Genomic DNA, 21,480 nt, shown 5'->3' with positions numbered 1-21,480 from the left:
GATTTGCTGCATTTGTATACCTTTTTGAATTTTGCTTTTTACTTGCAGATTTTTGGAAATCTTTTTAGATAGTGTTCATTGTTGCATTGATATATCAGAGGTTTGATTTTGTCAGCTCCAGAGCAAAGATGGAATCCAAGAACAACAGAACCCCAATGACCTGCCCTATCTGCTTCAATACAGAAACCGTCCTGTCTACCCATCTGCGCAGAAAGTGTATGAGGTTCCGAAGCGATGATGAAATCAAAGCAACACTTGCAGAAGCCAGGAAGAACTTGATGAAGGTAGCGTCCAAGGGTATTGCAATAAATTACCAGCAGTTTGCAAAGCAACTGTGTGAAGGAAGATGCCTGGGCAACATCCTTGGGTTCCTGAGTCAGCGTGGATTCATTATCTACAACAAGCCAATTGCACCAAGGTTGGTTTTATTACATCTATAGCAATAGTGTTTTACAATAATGAAATAATAATGGCACATGGTGTTTTATAATAATTGTATATACATTTCCTTATGTTTACTAACAATCATTCTTTATGTTTCCACGCTTTAGGAATGATGAAACCAAAAGTCCGGAAGTCCAATGTGAAAACAGAAATCCATTGGGGAGAGTTTGTGTACCATATATTGAAGAAAATAAGAGGTACTTACTTTCCCAACTACCTGTCATAAATAAATACCCCTAAGTGCTTTTCTACTGAAGCCCTGTCTAACCTAGATGAACTCAGGGCTGCCATCAGGAATTTCTGGGCCCTGTACATCCAAATATAAGCCCCCCCCCCTCCACATCCATTTCCACTTGCTGCTTTAACTCAGACATTTTCTCCCATATCTCCTTCCCCTTACCTTTCAGGCATTCCACATACTAGCCAAGAGCCAACAATATGTCCAAGGGCCTCTTTACTTCCCTGGATGAACCCATACAATACTCAACTAGATCCCCCCCCAACTGCATTTTTAGGATCTTTTTGAGGTACATGTATTAGAAATATTTATATGTATGTAAACTTAAATTGAATCTCATTGTGTGATAGTGATCAACCTGCAGAAGATGGTGAGAAGGAGGAAGTTGAACAAGTCACCTTGGTACAAGTACCTCCACCTATTGAAGAAGAAATTATAGAGGAAGAAAGGCGTGAAGAAGATGACCCAGAAGAAATTATGGAAACTGAAGAATTGCCATCTGAGCCAAAGTGTGATTGGAACAACCCCTTGAGGAAGAAAATGAGAGAAGCCGGTCTGTACAAGAGGCATGCCATTAATTTAGAGCCAATTTCTGGATTCGTCAAGTATCTATCAAAGACCTTGAGCGTCATCAGATACAAACAGGAGGTGAGAACCTAATTGTGACGCAAGTAACATAAATGTATGTTCCAGTCTGTTTTTCATTATTTAATTTCATCATTTTAGGTAGAGAATGTGGCTCGCTTCCTATACTACATGGACAACAACAGTCCATCACTGAAGTTTGTGTACAACATTGAGAAGACCAATGACTACTTCAGTATGCTCCTGGAAATCGGCAACACTCATCAGACTGTGTTTAATTACCTTAAAAATGTCAAGCGGTTTATATATTATTCTTTGAATGCCACGTCGCTTGCTTATAAAGACAAGGAGACATACCAAGCAGCCAACACCTTCTTCTTACAACTAGGAGTGTTTCAAAAGAGGCTAAGCAAAGGAATCTCCAAGGAGAATATAGCCAATAAGTAAGTGTAAAAGTGCTTAGAATGGCTTCACAGAAAAAAGAACTTGGAATGTTGGATTATTTTTATTTTTCCCTCAATTTGTTCATTTACATTTCTCTTCATTTAATTCCACAGGGAAAAGTTCTGGTCAGAGAATATCATGAAGCCTGATGAGCTGGACACTGTACTGTCGATTGCGGCACCTGATTTTGAAAGTGCACTGAAGAAAGCAGAAAATGGGGGTCATCTAACTGAGAATGAGAAACTCACCATTCTCAGGTACCTAGAGAGTCTCATTATCTTACAAAAACTGCAGAGACCTGGAGTGGTGCAGAATATGACAGTTGATGAGTGGAAAAAGAGAATTGTTCATAAAGAAACACACGTGGGAATAGCTGTGCATGAACATAAGACAGCGGCAAATCAGCTTGCAGCAGTGATTTTGACAAAAGAAGAGGAAAAGGTAAATGTCTTAGGGCACACATACATCAGCGTTTTTCTGCCGCACTCACAGATCCGGCATAAGGGCAGTACAGTACAATACAGTTCACATACAGTGCGGCAAGCCCCGGTCACATGCTATCACATGCTCCGGTCACATGACCGCATGTGCCCGGAGCTTGCCAGTGAACTGTATTGTACTGTACTGCCCTTGTGACGGATCTGCGAGTGCGGCAGAATACCGCTGATGTGAAACGACCCTTAGACTAGTCTGTCATCTATCTGTATCAAGGATTGCCCTATCTAGTCAGGTAGCAAGGACAACTGGATTAATTTCTTAGATCGACTGATCTCAATTGTTGATTTAATATACTGTATATGTTCTTATTTTGTTTTGTAGTGGTTTGAAATATACTACAGCAAAGTGAGGCCTACTTTCTTGAAGAAGAACACAGAGATCCAGAACTTCTTCATTTGCTCAACAGGAGAAAAAATACATAGTGTTACAAATGATGTTGCGAGATTTCATTCAAAGTAAGTTATTTTCAGTAGTGACCGTTGGATTTACTTAATTCATGCGAATGTTATAAACTTGTTTTATTTCTTCTGTTTCACAGATTTGGATTAAAACCGGTAACCAGCCAGATGGTCAGGCGGATAGCTGAAACTTTTGTGGACTTTAGATGTAAGGACAGTAATGACAAAGAGCTGTTTGCCAAATATCTGGCTCATTCGAACACCACAGCGGAGAGGGTTTACCGGGAAAAGCACATGTGTTCCATGGTTAAAGGGTCATTAATGCTGGCAAAATTGCGTCAGGACATCCAAGAGGAGCCTCACACATCTATGTAAGTGCTGTAGATGAACAGTAAGGGTACCGTCACACTTTAGCGACGCTCCAGCGATCCCACCAGCGATCTGACCTGGTCAGGATCACTGGTGCGTCGCTATATGGTCAATGGTGAGCTGTCAATCAGGCAGATCTCACCAGTGACCACTGAGCAGCCCCCAGCCACCAGCGACGCGTGGAAGCGATGCTGCGCTTGGTAATTAAGGTAAATATCGGGTAACCAAGCACTTGGTTACCCGATATTTACCTTGGTTACCAGCGCACACCGCTTAGCGCTGGCTCCCTGCACTCCTAGCTAGAGTACACATTGGGTTAATAAGAAAACCCCTTTGCTTATTTACTCGATGAGTACTCCGGCTACGTGTGCAGGGAGCCAGCACTGGCAGCCTGAGAGCGGCGGACGCTAGTAACCAAAGTAAATATCAGTTAACCAAGCAAAGCACTTCGCTTGGTTACCCGATATTTACCTTGGTTACAGCTTACCGCAGGCTGCCAGGAGCCGTCTCCCTGCTCCTGCACATTCAGATCCTTGCTCTCTCACTGTCACACACAGCGATGTGTGCTTCACAGCGGGAGACCAACGTTCAAAAAATGAACCAGCACTGTGTGTAACGAGCAGCGATCTCACAGCAGGGGCCAGATCGCTGCTCAGTGTCACACACAGCGAGATTGCTGGTCACTGGTGCGTCACAACAACCGTGACTCAGCAGCGATCTCGCTAGCGATCTCGCTATGTGAGAAGTACCCCAAAATGTTAACATACTGTACTTCCTGCTTGACTCTTTTTGGAATTAAAGTCCAGAGAAGATATATTGGAGCAAGTCCAGAGAAGAACAAGGATGGTGGAAGGTCTGCAAACCATGCCCTATGAAGAATGGATAAAAGAACTAGGAATGTTTAGTTTTGAAAGAGAAGGCTGAGAGGAGACTTAATAGAGGTCTAAAAATATCTGAGAGGTGATCACAGTGCAGAGGGAACTACCCTATTCTCATTAGCACTAGGAAGTACAAGAAGCAACTGAGAAAACTAAGAAGTAGGCGATTCAGATTAGACATTAGGAAAAACTTTCTGATAGTCAGGGCAGTCAGAGAGTGGAACAGGCGACCACGAGAGGCAATGAGGGCAGTCATGGAGGGGAACAGGCAGCCACAGGGTGGCACAGTTGCTCAGTGGTTTGCACTGCAGCCTTGCAGAGCTGGGGTCCTGGGTTCAAGTCCCACCAAGGACACCATCTGCAAGGAGTTTGTATGTTCTCCCCGTGTTTGCGTGGGTTTCCTCAGGGGTACTCCGGTTTCCTCCCACACTCCAAAAACATGCTGATAGGGAATTTAGATTGTGAGCCCAATGGGGACAGTGTTGCCAATGTATGTAAAGCGCTGTGGAATTAATAGCGCTATATAAATGAATACATTTTATTACCATTATTATTATTATTATTATTATTATTATTATTATTATTTTTAGTGAGCTTTCCATCAATGGAAATCTTGAAGAGGAAACTGGATAAACATAGTTTGGAGGATTTAGGAAAGCCTGCAGTCACAGAGGGTTGGACCCGATGGCCCTTGAGGTCCCTTCAAACTCTACAATTCTATGATCTGTTGTACTGAATTGTTTGTGTCTTCCACAGAGCTGCCATGGAAGAAGAGAAAAACAAAAACGTCAAAGAGAACAATTCTGTTCCTCCTGTGAAGAGATCTAAAGAGGAAGAATTTAAGGCATTTGTGGACAGATATCCCCTTACTGTGGAGAAGGACCCACCACCCCTAAAAACATGCTTTGCAGAGGCTACAGTCCATTATCAACACATCTATGATCGGTGGAGGAAACAACAGAACAAACGGAGAGTGGACTACATAATTGGTAAGATCGATAACTTATTGTTTATGTTTGATTAGCTGTTGAGTGCCAGTTAGGATTTGTACCATAAGCCTCTACCTAGGTCACTACACTATTAAAGCAGACCTATAATCAGTACAGTGCTGAGGAGAAGCCTGTTGTTGTGGGACATGTTTAACCTTGCGCTTAACCAGCCCCCTCCTTACATTATATTCAGCCCCGCATTGATGATATACTCACCTTTTCCTTGTGCTGCTCAGTCTGACAGGGGGACAGGAAATGGCTGCGCACACTCGGCAGACAGGGCTCCTATTGGAGGAGGTACGGCAGCCAAAGTGCGTTGACGCCATTTCCTGTTCCCCATGTGATGAAACAGCAGAAGTAAAAGGTGAATACCTCTGAAATTTGGGGCTGAGGAGGGGTGGGTTAGGGTGCCTGCAGACCTACTTCTTCCCTGGAACAAACTTTTCAGAGGGTGGAGGTCTGCTTTAACTGTAAATGTTTCACTATTAAAATCTGAGATTCATGATCAAATATTGAACTTTTTTGTTTCTATATCATGATAAAATAATTATACACTGTTATCTGTTCTTGATAGGATTGCTTCAGGACCACAAACTGGATGAAGAGGTGGTGAAGAGGACTATTCAACTACAGCAGTGGAAATGCAACCTTCCCAGAGTCAAGGACATTTTAGAATCCTGGAGAAAGCGGTGACATGGCTCAGAACGAACACTAAAAATATTGGATTCTTTTTAACCTTTTTTTATCTTGCTGTTTTATAGAAAGTGTCTGGTACCTACCACACTCTGCTCACCCATATAAGGCTATGTGCCCACGGGACCAAGTACCCGTGTATTTTGCTGATGAAAATCCTCATTTTTATCTGGATTTTCCAGATAAATCCGTGGGTTCATGCAAGTACAGACACTCCATATGTTATCTATGGGAACATGGGGAGTGCTGTGTCCATACTGCGGAGGGTGGATGTCCCGCAGCCGCACGTAATTGCATGTCAATTATTTCTGCGGAAATAGCTGTGAACTTCCCACCTTTCCACTAAGGAGATACAGGGCGGGACGTCCGCAGGTAAGTTGCACAAATGCACGTACTGTTTCCGAAGGTTTATCACAGCATCTCTGCTGGAATCCCACAGCTATGGATAGCTGCGGATTCCGGGGAGCTGCTGCGGGAAACCTGCGGACATACCAGCAGATATATCCGCTGGTATATTCTCCAGTGGGCACATAGCCTAATATTTCAAAAAGAACTGGGCAGATTGTGATTTAGGAAGCTGTGAAGCTTGATGGTATTCCCCACCAATATTATGAGGGTCATTCAAGAACATTTGGAGAGGATTTTCAAATATTGAGTGAGCTTAGAGAGACTCTCCAAATCAACACACAGTACTAAAACCCTTTCTTTAATTAAAAAAAAAAAAAAATCTCCTGTATCTGATTGGGTTTTGCAATGGAGGTGAGGGACAGAGTTTTACAGATGAGGGACAGAGTTTTTCCACAGAGATATTTTTTTGTTTTTTACAAGTTTTTGGATAACAGAAACCTATGTGTTATTCAGAGATGCCTCCTCAGCCTCTTAGCAGGCCTCGCCAAACTTTCTAGAATTCTTCATAGAGCTCCATTCAAAAGCTTGTAAAAACAGATGTCTCTCATTGGAAAAACTCTGCCCCTCACCTGTAGAACATCTCCATTGCAAAACTCAATCAGGTGCAGGAGATTTTAAATATTTATGATTAAACAATTATCTATTTCAGACTTATCTTTTACAGTGCAATCTCTTGCAGGCTCTGTTAATTGAATGATAGTGGTGACTTTGGCACTTTTTTTTGTTGAATGTCCCAACCAGTATAAGGCTATGTGTACATGTTGCGTTGTTGTGTCCCTGCAGAAATTTCTGCAACGATTTGACAGCACATGTGCGCGTCAAATTGCTGCAGAAACACTGCGTAATGAATGCAGTGAAAAAGCCGATTTCATGCGTTCTGGATGCAGCCCCCACCATAGACAGAGCGGGAGCTGCATCCAAAGCGCACGGAATATGTGACATGTTGCTTTTTAAAACGCAGCATTTTGGCAGCATGCAAATCGCTGCATTCTAAAACGCAACGTGCGCATGGATTATGCCTAATCTTCATAGATTGTGCTGGGGACGCAGGACGCATACAGTTATGCTGCAGTGCAATACGCACATGTGGGCACAGAGCCTAAGGAAGTTATACTTTGTAGCAGGCTAAGTAACACTTTTTTTCCTGCTTTAAAAGGGGCCACATGAACACCAGACTTTCACAACACTGAGCCAGCCACTGAATCTGCAAGGATTTGCTGCATTTGTATACCGTTTTGAATTTTGCTTTTTTACTTGCAGATTTTTAGAAATCTTTTTAGATTGTTTTCATTGTTGCACTGATATATCAGAGGTTTGATTTTGTCAGCTCCAGAGCAAAGATGGAATCCAAGCACAACAGAACCCCAATGACCTGCCCTATCTGCTTCAATACAGAAACCGTCCTGTCTACCCATCTGCGCAGAAAGTGTATGAGGTTCCGAAGCGATGATGAAATCAAAGCAACACTTTCGGAAGCCAGGAAGAACTTGGAGAAGATCAATGGAAGAAACAATAACATGGATCAGTAACTTTTAAAAATAAAGTCTAAAGTGTGCTTTACACGCTGTGAAATCGCTAACGATATATCGTCGGGGTCACGTCGTTAGTGACACACATCTGGCGCTGTTAGCGACATCGCAGAGTTTGACATCAAGGAGCAACGATCAATGATCGCAAAAATGTCAAAAATCATTGATCATTGACATGTCGCTAATTTCCATAATATCGTTGGTGGTGCATGCTGCTGGTTGTTCATTGTTCCTGCGGCATCACACATCGCTATGTGTGTCGCGGCAGGAACGACGAACATCTCCTTACCTGCATTCACCAGCAATGAGGAAGGAAGTAGGTGGGCAGCATGTTCAGGCCGCTCATCTCAGCCCCTCCTCTGCTATTGGGCGGTCGCTATGACGCCGAACGCACCTCCCACATGAAGGAGGGATTGTTTGGCGGTCACAGCGACGTCGCTGAAAAGGTATGTGCGTGTGACGCTGCCGTAGCGATAATGTTTGCTACGGCAGCGATCACCAAATGTCGCACGAACGACGGAGGCGGGTGCTATCGCTCGCGACATCGCTAGCAATCACTAGTAATGTCGCAGCATGTAAAGCACCCTTAAGTGGTAGCAACTTATCTGCACAAATGTGTAGCATGAAACAGCGATGATGAGACTCAGACAAATGGCTGAACTCTAGAAAATCTAGAGAAATGTTACTTCAAAAGCCAATGACGTGCTATGCTTCTGAGCTGCTGTATGCTGTCATAGTTTAAAATATGACTAAAATGTTGACATGTTTAGATATTTTTATTAAACATGTCTGCAGTTCTTACAACAACTGTATGTGGTAAAAATGTCATGAAAATCCATTATACTTTGCAGATTTGCACCAGGACAACAGCAAAACTAACAGCTATGGAGAAAATATGAGCAAAAATACACAAGGTATGCAAAAAAACAGTGGAAGAAAAAAATACATCAATCAAGAAGTTTACTTTAAAAATGCAAATAGACCAATGAATGATCAAACCAAAAGTCTGGAAGTCCAGTTTGAAAACAGATATCCATTGGGGAGAGATTGTACACAACACATTGAAGAAAATAAGAGGTACTTACTTTCCTAACTACCTGTCATAAATAAATACTCCTAAGTGCTTTTCTACTGAAGTCCTCGATAACATAGATGAACCCAGGGCTGCCATCAGGAATTTCTGGGTCCTGTACATCCAAATATCAGGGTCCACCTTTAATCCACATCCATTAACACTTGCTGCCTTAAAAATCCAAGGGCCCATTCCCCCATTCTCTCCCATATTCCCTTACTGCCCCATACCATTCAGGCACCCCACATACTAGCCAAGGGCCAACAATATGTCCAAGGGCCCCTAATACAATCCTGAGTATTGCATGTACACCCTTCATCCTGTAACTCACCTATACTCTCCAAACCCAACCCCAAATAACCCTTTAACTCACCCATACCACCTATGCTATCCAAACCCTCTCCAAATAACCATGCAACTCACTTATACTCTCCAAACCAACCCTCAAATAACCCTGCAACCTTCTAGTACCACCTGGTCCCCGTAGCACAATAAAGCCTCCATGCCATGGTGCATCCCACGCATACTATCCATTTACCCTCATACCTTTCAAGTGCCCCTGTACGCTTTTGCAGCACCCGTAACCACCCTGAATGCATAAAGGTACTAGAAAATAAATATGAATCAAATATTAAAGAAACAGCGGGTGGTAGTGACTCCATCTGAGCCCCATTCACAGCAGGAAATTGTTTGGGCCCCATACTGGAGTTATGCCTTTACTGCCCTGGATGAGCCCATACAATACTCAGCTAGATTTCCCCCCAACTGCATTTTCAGGCTCTTTTTGAGGTACATGTATAAGAAATATTTATATGCATGTAAACTTAAATAGAATCTCATTGTTTGATAGTGATCAACCTGCAGAAGATGGTGAGAAGGAAGAAGTTGAACAAGTCACCTTGGTACAAGTACCTCCACCCGTCGAAGAAGAAATTATAGTGTAAGCAAGGAGTGAAGAAGATGACCCAGAAGAAATTGTGGAAACTGACAATTGCACCAAGGTTGGTTTTATTACATCTATAGCAATATTGTTTTACAATAATGAAATAATAATTACATATGGTGTTTTATAATAATTGCATATACATTTCCTTATGTGTACTAACAATCATTCTTTGTGTTTCCACGCTTTAGGAATAATCAAACCAAAAGTCAGGAAGTCCAATGTGAAAACAGAGATCCATTGGGGAGAGATTGTGCACAACACATTGAATAAAATAATAGGTACTTACTTTAGCAACTACCTGTCATAAATAAATACCCCTAAGTCCTTTTCTGCTGAGGTCCTTTCTAACATAGATGAACTCAGGGCTGCCATCAGGAATTTCTGGGCCATGTACATCCAAATATCAGCCCCCCCTTAATCTACATCCATTTCCACTTGCTGCCTTAACTCAGCCATTTTCTCCCAAATCCCCATACTTCCCCTTACCTTTCAGGCATTCCACATACTAGCCAAGAGGCAACAATATGTCCAAGGGCCCCTAATACAATCCTGGGTATTGCATGTACACCCTTCATCCTGCAACTCTCTTTTACTCTCTAAACCCACCCCACAAATAACCCTGCAACCTTCTAGTTCCACCTGGGCCCCCGTAGCACAATAAGGCCTCCATGCCATGGTGCATCCCACGCATACTATCCATTAACCCTCATACCTTTCAAGGGCCCCTGTACACTTTTGCAGCACCCGTAACCACCCTGAATACATAACAGCCCTAGAAAATAAATATGAATCAAATATTAAAGAAACAGCGGGTGGTAGTGACTCCATCTGGGCCCAATACTGGAGTTATGCCTTTGCTGCCCTGGATGAGACCATACAATACTCAGCTAGATCCCCCCCAACTGCATTTTAAGGATCTTTTTGAGGTACATGTATTAGAAATATTTATATGCATGTAAACTTAAATTGAATCTAATTGTGTGATAGTGATCAACCTGCAGAAGATGGTGAGAAGGAGGAAGTTGAACAAGTCACCTTGGTACAAGTACCTCCACCCGTCGAAGAAGAAATTATAGTGGAAGCAAGGAGTGAAGAAGATGACCCAGAAGAAATTTTGGAAGCTGAATAATTGATATCTGAGCCAAAGTGTGATTGATTCGTGCTTGAGTCTTTTTGGAATTAAAGTCCAGAGAAGATATATTGGAGCAAGTCCAGAGAAGAACAACAAGGATGGTGGAAGGTCTGCAAACCATGCCTTATGAAGAATGGCTAAAAGAACTAGGAATGTTTAGTTTTGAAAGAGAAGGCTGAGAGGAGACTTAATAGCGGTCTAAAAATATCTGAGAGGTGGTCACAGTGCAGAGGGAACTATCCTATTCTCATTAGCACTAGGAAGTACAAGAAGCAACTGAGAAAACTAAGAAGTAGGCGATTCAGATTAGACATTAGGAAAAACTTTCTGATAGTCAGGGCAGTCAGAGAGTGGAACAGGCTATCACAGGAGGCAGTGAGGGCAGTCATGGAGGGGAACAGGCAGCCACGGGAGGTTAAGAGCTCTCCATCAATGGAAATCTTGAAGCAAAAACTGGATAAACACATAGCTGGGAGGATTTAGGAAAGCCTGCAGTCACAGAGAGTTGGATCCGATGGTCTTTGAGGTCCCTTCCAACTCTACAATTCTATGATCTGTTGTACTGAATTGTATGTGTCTTCCACAGAGCTGCCGTGGAAGAAGAGAAAAACAAAAATGTCAAAGAACAAATCTGTTCCTCCTGTGAGATCTAAAGAGGAAGAATTTATGGTATTTGTGGACAGATATCCCCTCACTGTGGAGAAGGACCCACCACCCCTAAAAACATGCTTTGCAGAGGCTACAGTCCGTCCATCACCACATCTAACATCGGTGGAGGACACAACAGAACAAACGGAGAGTGGACTGCATAATTGTTAAGATCGGTAACTTATTGTTTATGTTTGATTAGCTGTTGAGTGCCAGTTAGGATTTGTACCATAAGCCTCTACCTAGGTCACTACACTATTAAAGCAGACCTATAATCAGTTCGGTGCTGAGAAGCCTGTTGTTGTGGGACATGTTTAACCTTGTACTTAACCACCCCCCTCGTTCCATTATATCCAGCCCCGCATTGATGATATACTCACCTTTTCCTTGTGCTGCTCAGTCTGACGGGGGACAGGAAATGGCTGCACACACTTGGCAGACAGGGCTCCTATTGGAGGAGGTGCGGCAGCCACAGCGCGTTGATGCCATTTTCTGTTCCCCATGTGACGGAAGAGCTGAAGTAAAAGTTTAATACCTCTGAAATTTGGGGCTGAGGAGGGGTGGGTTAGGGTGCCTGCAGACCTACTTCTTCCCTGGGGCAAACTTGTCAGAGGGTGGAGGTCTGCTTTAACTGTAAATGTTTCACTATTAAAATCTGAGATTCATGATCAAATATTGAACTTTTTTGTTTCTATATCATGATAAAATAATTATACACTGTTATCTGTTCTTGATAGGATTGCTTCAGGACCACAAACTGGATGAAGAGGTGGTGAAGAGGACTATTCAACTACAGCAGTGGAAATGCAACCTTCCCAGAGTCAAGGACATTTTAGAATCCTGGAGAAAGCGGTGACACGGCTCAGAACGAACACTAAAAATATTGGATTCTTTTTAACCTTTTTTTATCTTGCTGTTTCATAGAAAGTGTTTGGCACCTACCACACTCTGCTCACCCATATAATATTTCAAAAGGAACTTGGCAGATTGTGATATAGGAAGCCTGAAGCTTGATGGTATTCATCACCAATATTATGAGGGTCATCCAAGAAAATTTGGAGAGGATTTTCAAATATTGAGTGAGCTTGGAGAGACTCTCCAAATCGACACACAGTGCCAAAATCCTTTTTTTGAAGAAAAAAAAAAATCTCCTGTAGCTGATTGGGTTTTGCAATGTAGATGTTCTGCAGGTGAGAGACAGAGTTTTTCCACAGAGAATTGTTTTTTGTTTTATTTTTTACAAGTTTTTGAATAACAGAACCCTATGTGTTATTCAGAGATGCCTCTTAGCAGGCCTCTCCAAACTTTCTAGAATTCCTCATAGTGTTGAAAAGCTTGTAAAAACAGATGTCTCTCATTGAAAAAACTCTGCCCCTCACCTGTAAAACATCTCCATTGCAAAACTCAATCAGGTGCAGGAGATTTAATTTTTCTTTTGACACTTTATTATGTATTGATTTGGAGAGTCTCTCCAAGCTCACTGAACAGCTATTCAAGAAAATTTGGTGATCTCCAAATGTTGTTGAATGACCCTCTGTTTCTGATTATATGTAATGAGTTATTAAACTTTTTTTAGCTGAACATAATTTTGTGTGTGGACATTCATTACGCTATTGATATGCGCAGCTGGGGCCCATTAGGAGGGTGGTAGGCTGGTTAGAGGTGTGTGTGTGTGTGTGTGTGTGTGTGTGTGTGTGTGTGTGTCAGATGTGAAGGCCCATGGGGTTCTTAGGATGCTTGGTAGTGGCTTGCAGGAGCCCCACAGTAGTGTTGCCTGAATATGACTCTACTCTGTTCTAATGGCTTTTGACAACTATTTGGAAGTACTCTGGTTCTGCAGAAATCTGAATGCCTTTAGGCTATGTGCACACTTTGCTTTTTTTCATGCATTTCAGCAGCATTTTGAGCTGCAGCGTTTTCATGCCAAATTGCATGCATTTTGATTTCCAGGCATAGTCTATGGAAATTAGGGCTTTCTTTTGCACACAATGCTTTTAAAAACACAGCGTTTTAGGTGCGTAAAATTTGTCAAAATCTCTGCGTTTGAAGAAGCAACATGTCAATTGTTTTTGCCATTTTGGCTGCGTTCTACACCCTTTGAAATCAATGAGTTGTAGAAAAACACTGCCAAAATGTGAAGCATTGTGCTTGCATTGCATTATTGTTGCGATCCGCATGGTTTTTTTTTTAATATAACAAAGGCAGGTCTTTTGGTCTCTCTCTGTCAGTCGGTCTCTCTCTCTCTATCTCTCTCTCTGTCCATGTCAGTCTCTCCCTCCCACCCCCTCTCTCATACTCACCGATCCACGATCACCGGCACGGCGCTGCACAGCGTTCACACAGCAATCGCTAGCGATGTCGCAGCGTTTAAAGCATCCTTAACAGTGTAAATACACATGATTACAATTGTGGGCCCAAACCAAAAAGCTATGAGATGTGATCATAATAAAATGTTTTGTTTTTCTTATTAAAAAAAATGTATACCAATTAATATGACAGTGAGCAGAAGATTACTTTTAACAACAAGGTGCGTGGACAAAGATACAGCATAAATGACGACAAAAATACATGCTTTTACATCTTCCTCCTCTGGTCCTGTAGCAATCCTATGAAGAACAGATCAAGGAACATTTTAAATCATATTTTTTTAAAAAAATGGGAAATATTGTAAAAGCATAGTATTTTATTGAAAAACTACAAAATGAAATAAAATATATTAATAAATAAGAAAGTGGTGAAAAAGTAATGTAAAATTAGGTATCCAGCCAATCCAATTCAGCTCCTTCTCCAAATTCTCTTCATTTAACGCCATAGTCAAAAAAAAAGTTAAACTCCTGGTGGGATGTTCTTTTTAGCCACAAACAAACTTATTGGTGACATGTCATCTGACAGGTATGTCAGTATAGGCTTCACATTGTCCTTTTTGCGGGAATGATTCATTATTCTTCCAAATGTGGATGGCATATCAGGGTGGCAAATGCAGGGAGCATCTGTGGCATTTATGCAGCATTTACTTCCTTTTTCTGAAAAGAAGTAGATGTAACATTTGTCTTTCGTAAGTGTTTGTTGTAGTTTTTCACCTTCTCTTCCATCCATCAAAACTCCATGATAGTCACACACAATATCTCCTTTTTTAAAGGACTGACTGGTCTTCACTCCATAGCCCCCTTTTGTTTCATCTTCCACAATTACCAGTCCACTCCACTCCTGTGATCTAACCATGTTGTTTAGGGTCTAAAGAACAACTCAACATTTTGTAAACTTGGTATGTTGCTTGTCCAGTTTTGTCTGTCAATGTAGGCCGCCAACTGGTCCTTTGTTGGAGGATGCCTGAAGTGTTCTAAGAAAAAAAAAAAATATATATATATATATATATATATATATCAGTAACAATTTATGCCTATGAATACAATGCCATAAACTTATACAGATTGGCAATGAAACAAAAAATGTACAGTTTAGTGGCGGGGCTGCCCATGACTGGGGTTAAGACTCTTACCTTGAGCTCTCTCCTCTACCATCACCCAACAATGTTGTTACAATAAGCATGCCATTGATCAAATTCAAAATGGTAATTCCTTCTTGTTGATTGGAATGGTTGATGCAGGTGTTAGCAAGTTCTCTATCTTCCTCAGAAAGGTGTTCAAGTGCCCATCTGGTACTATGCTATGTCTCTTATAAGATTTATTCATTATTTTATTTATTGGACTCCTCAGCAGAAGGAAAGAATTCAACTGCACATGGAGAGCCAAACAAGGAATGACAAGTATTTTAGCATTATTAATGCTTTAAAGGGAATCTGTCACCAGGTTTTTGCTAACTAATATAAGAACAGCAAAACGTAGGGACAGATATCCTGATTCCAGTGATGTGTCACTTACTGGGCTACTAAAGCTGGGTTCACACTAAGTGACAGCGACAACGACGTCGCTGTTACGTCACCATTTTTTGTGACGTAACAGCGACCTTGTAAGTCGCTGTTATGATTGCTGCTTAGCTGTCAAACACAGCAGAAGCAGCGATCATAACGTCGCTGTGCTACATGTGCAGAGAGCAGGGAGCCGCGCTTAGCGCTGGCTCCTTGCTCTCCTAGGTACAGTACACGTCGGGTTAATTAACCCGATGTGTGCTGCAGCTTCATGTCACAGTGCAGAGAGCAGGGAGCCGCGCACACTGCTTAGTGCTGGCTCCTTGCTCTCCTTGCTACAGTATACATCGGGTTAATTACCAGATGCGTACTGCAGCCACTTGTGCACAGAGCAGGAGCCGGCACTGGCAGCAAGGGCGGAGGCTGGTAACGAAGGTAAATATCGGGTAACCAGGGAAAGGTCTTCCCTTGGTTACCCGATGTTTACGCTGGTTACAGCTTACCGCAGCTGCCAGTGCCGGCTCCTGCTCGCTTCATTTCGTCGCTCTCTCGCTGTCACACATAGCGATGTGTGTGTCACAGCGGGAGAGCGACGACCAAAAAATGAAGCTGGACATTCAGCAACGACCGGCGACCTCACAGCAGGGGCCAGGTCGTTGCTGGATGTCACACACAGCGACAGCGACGGGACGTCGCTGCAACGTCACAGAAAATGGTGACGTTGCAGCGACGTCGTTGTCGTTATGTGTGACACCAGCTTTAGTGTAGTTTTGATAAAATCAATGTTTAATCAGCAGTAGATTATCATTAGAGAACTATTTGGCTGCTGAAGGTAATCCAGCATATTCATGAGCTCTGTATAACTGCTAGATCTGCAGCAGAGGAGACAGCAAACAGCCCAATAAGTGACATATCGCTGGAATCATGGTCTCTGTCTCTACATTATACTGCTTGCAGATGGGGGAGCAAAAAGCCTGGAGATGCTTTCCCTTTAAAACTTATACGTTTTGGGGATTGTAAACATAGACCCTCTTTTCTACCTTTCAGCCCTTTTACAGAGGCCATTGTAAAGCCTTGAAAAGCCCCAATGAGAATTGATAATTTAAGATATGTGTGAATAAAGTTCCATGGATCTAGATGTAATTGCTGTTGTGTATCTGCGCTGCAAAACAAATTGTATTAAGTAGGAAGATTTTGCTGTTGGTCGATCGGTAGCTAAATATATAAATAAGTAGTGGGATAGATACTTAACATACAGTAGAGAAAGAGATATTTTTATTCATATTAAAGGAGATCCAGCAACCAAGGGTCTTTAAGAGGGTGTTCTTGAAGAATGGCAAAAGGTAGATGTTGCAATATTTCGCCAACTTGTTTATTCCAGTGTCACCTGATATTGTAATCCTACCTCTGTTGACAAGAAAACTGTAAACGCTCCCTGAAAGGGCAAGAAGTATGAATAAAAAAAATTGCCTCAGTCGCTGGTGTTAAAGGGAACCTGTCATCAGAAATTTGGCTTTCAACCTAAATGTTTCCCCCTCTGCAGCTCCTGGGCTGCATTCTAGTAAGGTTTCTGTACTTTTTGTGCCCCCTTTTAAACCAAAATAAATACTTTATAAAACTGTACCTTTCGGTTTGAAAATCTTGTAAATCATCCAAGGGGGCGGGCCGTCTGGCGTCCGTTGCTGTATCTTACTCCATCCCCCCACGCTCCAAATCATCCCTCAGGACGCCGCCCACTGCGCCCGAGGTACCGTGCACGCCGGGACACCTAGTGACGTGGTCGCATGCACGAGAGTATGGGCGGCGCTGTGATTGCATCGCAAGTGCCGCCCATACTCTCGTGGCCGCGCTCTCCCCTCTGTACGTCGCTCAGATCCTCCGCTTCTCCTGTGGTGGCCTGCCCTGCTCCTACCATCTATTTCCTGCTGCAGGGTAAGATGGGAAGGAGGTGACGTCGGGCCGGCGCAGAACGCTGGAGGCAGTGGGGAAAGGGCGGGCACGAGAGTATGGGCGGGCACTTGCGATGCAATCACAGCGCCGCCCATACTCTCGTGCATGCGACCACGTCACCAGGTGTCCTAGCGTGGGCGGCATCTCGGGCGCAGTGGGCGGCGTCCTGAGGGATGATTTGGAACATGGGGGACGGCGTAAGATACAGCAACGGACGCCAGACGGCCCGCCCCCATGGATGATTTACAAGATTTTCAAACCGAAAGGTACAGTTTTATAAAGTATTTATTTTGGTTTAAAAGGGGGCACAAAAAGTATAGAAACCTTCCTAGAATGCAGCCCCCGAGCTGCAGAGGGGGAAACATTTAGGTTGAAAGCCAAATTTCTGATGACAGGTTCCCTTTAAAATTGCAAGATTTCTCTACTTTTTTATAATGATTCTGATATGCAATAAAAAAATACATGTAAAACAAAAACCTGATTTAAACAATAAACCTTTAATTTCTTTTCAGTGCATTGCCTTCAAGATCATCTGAGCTTTACAAAGTATCACACATGATTGTTTTCTTATTTGGGTGGCACTTGGCATATATTCTATTGGGCTGCCATATACCACCAAGGAAAAGGATGCATTCAGCTATCACACTGTATTATCAAGGACATGGGCAGTATTCATCACATTACATCGCCAGGAACATGGCCATTTCACTCAGTATTTACCACATTAGATCCCCTGGACATGGATGCTGTTTTATGACTTCCTCTGAATGTCATCTTTGTCTAAAGGAGAAGAGAGTAAACCAGCTGCAAATTGCATGTGACATGGTCTGGGGGAACCAAAGGGTAATTTAGCCTAAGGCCAGCCCTGACTGATATAATAGTGGATAATAAAAATGGAACCATTCCTTAGGTAGCAAAACATTTCATTATTCAACATAATCATTTCAGAACTCACCTCAAAGTATGTGGCATTAAGAAATTACCTAAATCATATGGTATCTTTATCTGCTGATAAAACTTCAGTTGTAGCTGACTGACGCTGAAGGGACACAGTTGTCCCGCCCTCACATTTTATAGCTTTTTCTGCTCCTCAACCCTGCCCTGGGCAACAGTGGATGAACCTAATACTGATTGGTTGCAGTGCAGCCAATCCGCGTTAGTGTTCAATGTGTGACCTTACAACACAGTTCAGACAAGGAGCTGTGCTGTGATTGGTCAACGTCCTGTCCAAACAGTGTCTGTAGATTGTACAGAGGAGCAGAGGCATAGTGCTGCTGGCTACAGAGTGACAGAGTGAGTACATACAATATACTACATGTCTGACAGTTCTCTGGTCACTGCCATTACATGCCCTGAGGCAGGGGGTCCTCATGCAATGTAAAGGTGATGGGGGATGGAGAGGAGGAAAGACGGAAGGTGCCCACAGTATGGGCCCCCTCATCTATTGTGTGTCACCTCTAATTTACTGTCGGCTTCCTCCCACAATTAGGAATTAAGGAGGATCAGAGAGATTTGGATCCCAAAAAGTGACAGCTCCTTCAAATGAGGGACTTTTGGGAGCGAGGCTACTGGGAAGATAAGTATTGCACGTTGGGCAGCAGCACACTGCAATACAAACAGCCTATTCAAGGTAAAGCTCAAGTTAAGAAAAATATAAAACTAAATTAATCTGTCAAGTTACAGACGCTTCATTTCAAATGATAAGAAATACAGTTGTTTCTGTCTTGTAGATCTTTTTGCCTGAAGTTCTTTATAGTCTTTTATACAACGTAATTTGTATTTTAGGCAGACTGGGCTTTTAAAAGCCCTATAAAAGTTATTTAGTTTCCATTTCAGAAAATAAATGCTTATTATTATTATTATTATTATTATTATAGCACCATTTATTCCATGGCGCTTTACAAGTGAAAATGGTATACATAAAAACTACTAATACAATCATTAATAATACAAAACAGACTGGTATAGGAGGAGAGAGGACCCTGCCTGCGAGGGCTCACAGTCTGCAGGGAATGGGTGATGGTACAATAAGTGAGGACAGATCTGGTTGCGCAGTGATGTACTGGACTGAGGGTTATTGTAGGTTGTAGGCTTGTAGGAAGAGATAGGTCTTTAGGTTCCTCTTGAAGCTTTCCATGGTAGGGGAGAGTCTGATATGCTGGGGTAGAGCATTCCAGAGTATGGGGGAGGCAAGGAAGAAATCTTGTATGCAATTGTGGGAAGAGGAAATAAGAGAGGAGTAGAGAAGGAGATCTTGTGAGGATCTGAGGTTCCATGCAGGTAGGTATCAGGAGCCTATGCATGCAGGTAGGTATCAGGAGCCTGTGCAGCCGCGCATGCGAGCAAGAGATTATGGTCGGCGATGTGGATGATGTCACCTGTGTCATCCTTGTACCCAGCCTGATTCTCGTGCCTGCACAAAGATGTCACTAGCCTGCGCAAGCACACCAATATTTTCGGCTCTGCCCGCAATGGGGCAGAGCAAACTGCGCCTGCACGGCTGGGAACATCTCTGCACAGGCGCAAGATTATGCCCAGCTACGTGGATGATGACAAAAGCGTCATCCATGTCAATCATCAAAGGAGTAATTACAGATGATGGGAGAGAAGCAGGTTTAAATACCGCGCCAAACCACAGGAATCAAGATGAAATTAGTAAATCTCTTTTCTTTATTTTCACAGGTCTACGCGTTTCAAGGACATATCCGTCCTCTTCCTCAGGACAAATGTAGAGAATACTATTATTATAGTATTCTCTACATTTGTCCTGAGGAAGAGGACGGATATGTCCTTGAAACGCGTAGACCTGTGAAAATAAAGAAAAGAGATTTACTAATTTCATCTTGATTCCTGTGGTTTGGCGAGGTATTTAAACCTGCTTCTCTCCCATCATCTGTAATTACTCTGTTTTTGCGGGACTGCTGCCTTCCACGTTCCTTTCATGCTGTCTAAGGGGTTGTGACTGGCACAACCTCATCAGGTGAGTGTTCCTATTGCACATTCACTTCCCATTGTTATACCGGGTAAGACCCTATTTGCGCCTTTCTTCCCACAGTTTATTTCGCTTTCTGAATCATCAAAGGAGGGCAGGGGAAAGCGGCAGAAGGAGGGACAGGAACCAAAGATATGAACACCCATCTGACCAGAACGATAGCACCCATCAGACCAGAATGATCATTTACACATTTGGCGGCAGATTTGAAAAAGGTATTTCTGAGGTCTGCAAGGGGAGTCAGGGAGTAAGGTGCACCTTCATAGAATGCAGCCCAGGAGTTGCAGAAGGTTATACTTTTAGTTAAATTCTCAAAAAACTGGTGACAGGTTCCTTTTGAAGTTTTTCCGGATTGAATCAACACATGCATGATTATTTGAAATCTCTTTTCAGGCTGTGAGACGTCAACGTGTGATTGGGTGCATCCGTGCAATTGGGGCTGTGGGATCATCTGGATCTCTGTTGGTGATTTTCTTGGAATAGACGCTTCTGAAGAGCTGTGACCCAGGGGAGAGCGATCGGGGAGACCAAGGAGAGGAGGTGCAAGCTACAGGCGGACACAGGGTCCCTAGGAAGTCAGCAGTCCAACAGCATCTGTGCAAGGGAAATGACTTTATACAAGATAGCCGTGGTTGGAGCTGTAGGTGTTGGTAAAAGTGCTCTGACCATCCAGTTCATCAGTAGCCATTTTATTGAGGAGTATCTTCCCACTATTGAGGATTTGTACCAAAAGCAGTGTGTGATAGATCATGAAGTATGTGTTCTGGAAATTCTCGACACTGCAGGTGCAGAGGAGTTTATTGCCATGAGGGATCAGTACATGCAAAATGGGGAAGGCTTTCTCTGTGTCTTTGATATTAATGACAGAAAGTCTTATGAAGAAGCCATTCGTTACATCAACCAGATTCACCACATAAAAAACTCTCAGGATGTCCCCATGGTATTAGTTGGTAACAAATGTGACCTCCCATTATGTAAAGTAGACAAAGAGCTAGTTCTAGTGCTAGTGGAGCATGAAGATGTGCCATTCATAGAGACCTCTGCAGCAACAAGACAGGGGGTTAAAGATGCCTTCTCCACCTTGGTTCGTGAAATCCGCAAACGCAAAGAGAAGATCAATATTGAAATTGATGAGAAATCCTCCAAAAGGAATTGTTGTGTCATCTTTTAAATGAAGTGCCATCCATCCAGCAGAATGCAGGTCAAACTGCAGCCAGTGTGCCTGCACAACGCAAACTCAATGTGTGGACTTAAAGGTCCAGTCACACTAAGCAACTTACCAGCGATCCCAACAACGATAGGGATCGCTGGTAAGTTGCTAGGAGGTTGCTGGTGAGATGTCACACTGCGACGCTCCAGCGATCCCACCAGCAACCTGACCTGGCAGGGATCGCTGGAG

The 21,480-nt window shown here is 42.9% G+C and overlaps 2 protein-coding genes and 1 long non-coding RNA gene across 5 annotated transcripts; all 3 read left to right on the top strand.

Annotated features, from left to right (window-relative positions):
- Window positions 1–340: 340 nt before the first annotated feature.
- Window positions 341–1,063, top strand: LOC142294808 (uncharacterized). The gene is made up of 3 exons (XR_012751308.1): window positions 341–418; window positions 552–641; window positions 1,033–1,063. It is a non-coding gene; the product is annotated as an uncharacterized LOC142294808 (long non-coding RNA).
- A 359-nt stretch (window positions 1,064–1,422) lies between these two features.
- LOC142294772 (uncharacterized) lies at window positions 1,423–12,620 on the top strand. 3 transcript variants are annotated; one of them, XM_075337897.1, is made up of 12 exons: window positions 1,423–1,710; window positions 1,825–2,152; window positions 2,531–2,664; window positions 2,748–2,978; window positions 4,611–4,843; window positions 5,418–7,469; window positions 8,325–8,550; window positions 9,396–9,546; window positions 9,680–9,769; window positions 10,479–10,731; window positions 11,210–11,447; window positions 12,009–12,620. In XM_075337897.1, the coding sequence occupies exons 1-6, from the start codon at window positions 1,439–1,441 to the stop codon at window positions 5,534–5,536; spliced, it is 1,317 nt and encodes a 438-aa protein (XP_075194012.1). In that variant the 5' UTR covers window positions 1,423–1,438; the 3' UTR covers window positions 5,537–7,469; window positions 8,325–8,550; window positions 9,396–9,546; window positions 9,680–9,769; window positions 10,479–10,731; window positions 11,210–11,447; window positions 12,009–12,620. The 3 variants fall into 3 exon arrangements, with proteins under 3 accessions (XP_075194012.1, XP_075194013.1, XP_075194011.1); XM_075337898.1 differs by having other exon boundaries at window positions 5,418–8,387; XM_075337896.1 differs by having other exon boundaries at window positions 5,418–8,550.
- An 8,016-nt stretch (window positions 12,621–20,636) lies between these two features.
- On the top strand, window positions 20,637–21,252 carry LOC142303355 (GTPase KRas-like). Its single transcript, XM_075344641.1, has one exon. It carries the CDS (start codon window positions 20,689–20,691, stop codon window positions 21,250–21,252), a length of 564 nt encoding a protein of 187 aa, XP_075200756.1. The 5' UTR covers window positions 20,637–20,688.
- Window positions 21,253–21,480: the final 228 nt, after the last annotated feature.

The sequence above is a fragment of the Anomaloglossus baeobatrachus genome, chromosome 1, assembly GCF_048569485.1.
Source record: "Anomaloglossus baeobatrachus isolate aAnoBae1 chromosome 1, aAnoBae1.hap1, whole genome shotgun sequence".
Classification (NCBI taxonomy): domain Eukaryota; kingdom Metazoa; phylum Chordata; class Amphibia; order Anura; family Aromobatidae; genus Anomaloglossus; species Anomaloglossus baeobatrachus.
Note: the sequence above shows the minus strand (reverse complement) of the source record. Positions and strands in the feature narration are given on the sequence as shown.